The 6000-nt window shown below is 45.3% G+C and overlaps 1 protein-coding gene across 1 annotated transcript in view; it reads left to right on the forward strand.

The window, feature by feature from the left end:
- Tmc7 (transmembrane channel like 7) overlaps nt 1–5236 on the forward strand; it is a 49371-nt gene extending 44135 nt beyond the window's left edge. Inside the window, exons 15-16 of the mRNA XM_021167895.3 lie at nt 1810–1888; nt 2984–5236. Of these exons, the coding sequence (XP_021023554.1) occupies nt 1810–1888; nt 2984–3064 (160 nt within the window). The 3' untranslated portion in view covers nt 3065–5236. The remainder of the gene's footprint in view (nt 1–1809; nt 1889–2983) is intronic.
- Nucleotides 5237–6000: the final 764 nt, after the last annotated feature.

Genomic DNA, 6000 nt, shown 5'->3' on the forward strand with positions numbered 1-6000 from the left:
GGCAGTATACAAATGCTTATCCATAGGTGCAGGAAGTGCTGTTGGTTGGTTGGTTCGGCTTCAACCTTATTGTCAGTAACTATATAAACCAGTTCTACTAACTTCTGTCATGATTGGCTCCCAAGGGTACAGAACAGAACAGAATGTGTACTCAATCTTGGCATTGGAAAGTTTCCTTCTAATGGCAGGCTTGCTAGGGAACTGTTGCCTAGGCCTTGACATTTTATCTAGGTCCCAACAGAATGCTTTTGCTACTAGGACAAGATACTCTAGAATCAGTTTATAAGACAGGAAGGCTTATCCTGGATTAGGGTCTCAGAGGCTCCATTCCATGGTCACTTGGCCCTGTTGCCCTTGAGCCTGCATGGTGGGAGCACGTGGTGCAGGGAGCCCTTTCACTGTCCACTGGGAAGCAAAGAGGAATTCCCTTCAATATCCCCTGGCAGGACACAGCCCGTGTGTGACCTGCCTTCCTCTTGCGAGACCCCATCTCCTCACAGCACCACCTGCTGAAAGCCACACTTTCATAAGCACATGGCCTTTAGGAATGCCCCAGAATGTCACGTGCTAGGGGAATGTTGACTAGACTCAGATTACGCATGTGAACGGAGGCCCGTGGTCCTGCTCATAAAAACCAAATAAAGGTGGCCTATTCCTAAGATCACTGGTGGTTTGCCTAAATCTCATACTTTATGGAGAAAAAAAAAAAATGGATCAGTGAACAACAGAGAAACAGCAGAGAGCAGCTTGCATCGAGCCCTGGCTCGGCCATATTTAAGCTACATTTAACTACAACTGACTGTGCCTTCTGCCTTTCACGTCTTAACTTACAAATGCTCTTATCCTATGATATCAATAGTTCAGTAAAAGCATACTATAGGAAGCAGGTTTAAAAAGAAAAAAAAAACCCTCATGAGTAGTGGAATCCTATTCCTTGCTGAGATTAATGAAATGAATCAGGGCTGCTCAGCTGGCTGATGCTCAGCTGGCTGACCTGGGCTTCCCAGGAAGCTGCGTCCCTGCAGCACCGGGGTTAACAGTTTGCTCAGTGCCCCTGGGGTTGAGCATCTGCTCTGCCTCTGCTTTCCTTGGATGCTGTTGTTTGGAGGAACTAAGAGAATCTCTAGATGTCCTGGTGATTTGGTCCTCCTTTTATCAGCCCTGTCTGGGGACATTAGGCAGGAACCGGGGGCAGGGCTCACCCTCTGTCCCACTTAGAACTCTCCGTGAAGGTAATTTGTCCCCATCTGAGACCCAGAGTTGCAGACAAGAAGCTGTTGATGGCTTTTAGTCCTAACCTTGTCGTTGCCGGGTTTTTCCTGTACCCATCTCACAGATGGGGAAACCGAGGCCAGAGCACTTGCCCAGTGATCATTCATAGCCAGTTACTGACACCCTGAGCTGACTTTCCCGACTGTAACTCATCTCACTTTGTCACTCTGCATGTCAGGGGAGCATCAGTAATTTTATAATTAGCTCAGAAAGTTAAAGACTTACAAGTCAGAGCCTCCTGGCTCCAGCTGTTTCTCAGGCTGTCTTCTTCGGAGATATGAGGACTTTGCTTGCTTAGTTATTTTCTCTAGCAAAAGAAAACATAGTTCAGATGGAATGTTCTGGGTTCTGTGTTGGTGTCCTGACTCCCCAGTGAGTGCTGGGTGGTTTTCAGTGGCCTTAGATGATACAGGCTCCCATGTGAGTGAGGCCTCCAGTCATTTTGTTGGCCTTCAATATTCAAACTTCCCTGTGAGTGCTAGGTGATTTTCAGTGGCCTTCTGCTGACACAGGTGACCTGTCTGTCTTGCTTTGCAGCCTCGTCATGTTCTACTTCATTGCGCTGGCTGGAGCACACAAGCAGGTGGTTGTACAGCTTCGAGAACAGCTGTCCCTGGTAAGGAGGCACAGGCCAAAGGGTCAGACATGACTCAGGGTCCTTAAACCAAGACTCAGGACATGGTGGCACGGGCCTGTCACCCTCGCACTCAGAAGGCTGGGGCAGGAAGCTTGCGAATTCCACATGTCTGGTCTACGTAGTGAGTTCTACACCAGCCTTGGCTTGATAGCAAAACCTTGTTTCAAATACAGAAAGGGGAAAAACTATAACAGCTCTCTCTAGTTTCTGTCACTCACTTGGTCCATCCAGCACCACACCAGAGAGACTAAGGACTGAAGAGTTCGAGAAGCTAACTTTGGAAGGGGGAGATAGTTCAGTGTGAAGTGCTGTTGCACAGGTCTGAGGACCTGCGGTCAACCCCAGCATCCATGTAGAAAGCCAGGTGTCACGGCCTGCACTCTGTAGCCCCAGCACTGGGGAAGCAAAATCAGGGTGATCTGTGGGCTGACTCCCAGCAAGTTGCAGGTCTAATTAAGAAACTGTCTCAAAAAACGGTGGACCAGGGAGTGGGAGAGATGGCTCAGTGGTTAAGAATATTTGTTGCTCTTGCAGAGAACCAAGGCTACTGCAGCCAGTGGCTGGGGAAGGCCTGTTGAAGGCAGTGACATTAAAAGTGAGATGTGAATTATGGTAATAGCCAGTTATTTGAGGTCCTGATTAGGAGTGGGAGGGCCCAGTGTGGGAATTAGCCAGGCACTTTGGGGAGACAAGAGATGTGTGTGTGTGTGTGTGTGTGTGTGTGTGTGTGTGTGGCTGTGAAGGATGAGGTTTGAGGCAGAATAATTCTTTTAACACTGCCAGAAGTCATTATATTGCCTGTCAGATCTGATCTTTTTACATTCACTTCCTAAGGGTTGGAATTATGGGCATGGACCACCACACTTAATTTATGCAATGCTGGGGATAGAACCCAGGGCTCTGTGGGGACTATGATTGGGACTTCAGTGAGGGAGACAGGCCAGACTGGAAGTCACTGTGGTAATCTAATGACTGGAATCCCTTACCCCGACTCAGAGCAGAGATTCACTAGATAGAAATGGCTTTGTACAGTCCTAAACATAAGATGCCCTTTGAATCTGTTTGTCTTTTTAGGAGAGTCGTGACAAGCGTTATCTTATCCAGAAACTAACGGAAGCTCAAAGGGAGGTCCGGAGCCAGCCGGCTTCAGCATGAAGATGCTGCCCGAAACTTCTGAACACATAGCTCTGATGACCCTACAGAGTCCACCTGGGGTTTGAGTGGAAATGACTTTTGGTGGCTTAGCCAAGCAGGCTGACCCCCAGCCTGATCCCCAGGGAGTGGTGACTCCCTGTGGACTCCACCAAAACACTAACTTCTCAAGCTGCTCAGCCTCTCACGATCAGAGAGGGGAGACTTTTATTTATTTTTTTTGTTTAGACTTTTGTATATTTTTAAAAAAGGGTTGTGTGTGTGTTGTTTTTTTTAGAGTAAAACTGAGATTTCTCCGAAAGCCTTCCCAGGCCGAGTGAATACCCTCCCAGATGCCACTGGTGACTTCAAATTAAACCTGACTTCCTTTTTCAGATGAGCAGGAATCTTCAGGTGCTAAGGCTTAGAACAGCTGATAGGAATGTGGAGAGGCCGTCCTGGCAGAAAGGCAGAAAGGCAATCCATCCCTGCTGTGCACCCCATCACACTTGAATTCCCACCCATGCCAGTCAGTATCACCCTCTTGAGGAGGGGACTAGGCCAGGTGGCAATTTCAGCTTTTTAGAACTTTTCTCCAGCCTTGTTCACTCCTCCAGGGAAAGTGACCTTAGCCAACCGGTTAGCCATTAGCCTTTAGTCTCCACCTGGCCCCAATTTCTAAGATTTGGTGACAGAATTGAAGAGGGGTTTAACTTTGCAAGGTGCACAGGCAGTTCCTCTGTTTTCCAAGTGTTATTCCTCTTCCGTGCATGGAGCTCTTCATTCCTGAAGGACGCAGAGCATTTCAGAGCTAGCCTGTTCCTAAGAACGCCCCATAATACAAACAGAGGTTGGGTTCTGATTTCTTAAGTACACATTTCAAAGGGCTAGATTTTGTTTGCCTGAGTTTAAAACTTTGCGTGTGTGTTCCTTTGTTTTTATAAAACATTACAAAGACAGAGTCTCTCTTGAGATCTCCAGCATAGTAAAAGCTGTATTTAATTAAATACCTCATCATAAGCCTCCCTTATGGGGCGTCCCTTTTAGTGGTGTCTAATTTGATCTGCTTTCACTTTAAGGTCTTTGTCAGTGTACTGCAGTCCTGTGATGGACAGTGGAGTCTTTACTGATTTCCACTGGCTCCTAACCTTTAAATTTCAATTAATGTTTTAGAAAGCTGCCAAGATGGACTTCCCTGCTCTGATCACTGCCTTGTTCCTCAAAAATGATTGGCTTCTCCTCTGGAAGCAAAGCTAACTCGCTGTAGCTTCCATGTCTGTATGTGTATAAAGGGTGCTTTGTCAGATGTGTGTGTGTGTGTGTGTCCATCTCTTACATGTGTGAATTCGTATAAAGGGCCCTTGGTGAGGTGTGTGTGTGTGTGTGTGCGCGCATATGTACATCTGGAGGCGGAACTCATATCCTCAAGCTCTACACAATCATTTCCTTCATCTTCCATGAGGCTGTTAACCTGGGATATTTTTGTTTCTGTGGGAACGTGTGCTTCGTAACATTTTCTTGTATTTTAAGATCTATGAGTTTTTAAGCCTAACAACAGGAGTTTTGAGTAAACCAAAGTTCACTCCATTCTCATTTTACAAATCCTGGTTGTTGGCATTTTTGCCTAGTGCCTTCATGGAACATTCTTGTCCTCACTGTGGCCCTGAGGATAATCTGCTGTCCTACGTTTGTAGGAATGGTAGATAAAATAAACAACATATTTTCTTTATTATAAAACAGATAACAAAATATGCCAATAAGTATGTTGGTTTTAGTGCTGCTAATGTGTGCACCTCCTACTTGAATATTCTAATAACTTGGAATAACCAGGCAATCAATGTCTGTATAGCTTTAAAGTGCAGCTCTCTAACGGGTGTGTGTTAAACTCCTGATTCAGTGTCTTGAAAGTTTTAGAGTATGGTTGTCCTCGAACCCACAGATGCTCCTCATCACTGGTCAAGTGATGAAGAGAACTGCAATACTCGGTAAAGTTGCTCTTTGTCACTGCAGTTAGAGGAAGTAGCATTTTGACATCGATGGGTGTGTTAGATGAGTCTTGTCTCCTCTTGGCTATTAAGAAGCCAAAGAAAAGCAGGTTTGTGTGTTTTGAACGTCAAAGACAAAGATATCTTAAGCATTTTATATCTTGCTACCATTGAAAGCCACTGTATTTATTTTATTATTCTATAATAAATATTGAAAGTAGCTATATATGTGTTGGGTGTGTGTTGTGAATACATATTTCTGAATTTCTCCTTAATAACATCTTGATGTTCTCTCCAAGTAGCTCCCTTTTGTAATGGCCATCTAGCCTTCCACAGTGGTAACACACATTTCCGGTAACTATGCAGTCACTGGTGGGTACTTGAAGTAGGTATTGTCATTCTTCCCCCATAGGAACAATGGGAAATTGAACTTTAAAAGCCTTTGCAAACATTATCACTTCCCATCTGCTACTATAGGCTCCGGTTCTGTTTTTCTTTCTCCCTTCTCTTTCCCCTTCCTCTCTTTTCTATTCTCTCTCTCTCTCCCGTCTGTCTGTCTGTCTGTCTCTTTCTCTCTGTCTCTCTCTCTTTCTCTCTCTCTTTCTCTTTTTCTTTCTGGCAGAGCAGACCTGCAGGTTCTCACAGCCACTAAATGTTCTCATCTCAGTGAAGAAGGAGAATCCAGTTAGACAGGTCTTTACTTTGCATTAACTGTTAAGTTGGCAAATCAGATCTCAAAGCCAAAACTCTGATGGCAGCTAGCCACTATGCTAAGTATTTTCGAACTGAAGAATTCATTTTTTCCTGGGTGGTACAAGATCTGACCGTGTGAGAACTTCTGAACACATCTTTACTCTGTAGAGTGAGGCTTTACCAGAAACCTGTCCAGAGCATGAGAGGTACTTGAAACATGGGACATGCTCTTTGCTGTGTGACTGTGAACAAATTCCTTCCCCTTCAGAGACAGTCCCCTTA

Source organism: Mus caroli, unplaced genomic scaffold (assembly GCF_978045245.1).
Source record: "Mus caroli unplaced genomic scaffold, Mus_caroli_1 scaffold_8, whole genome shotgun sequence".
NCBI lineage: Eukaryota > Metazoa > Chordata > Mammalia > Rodentia > Muridae > Mus > Mus caroli.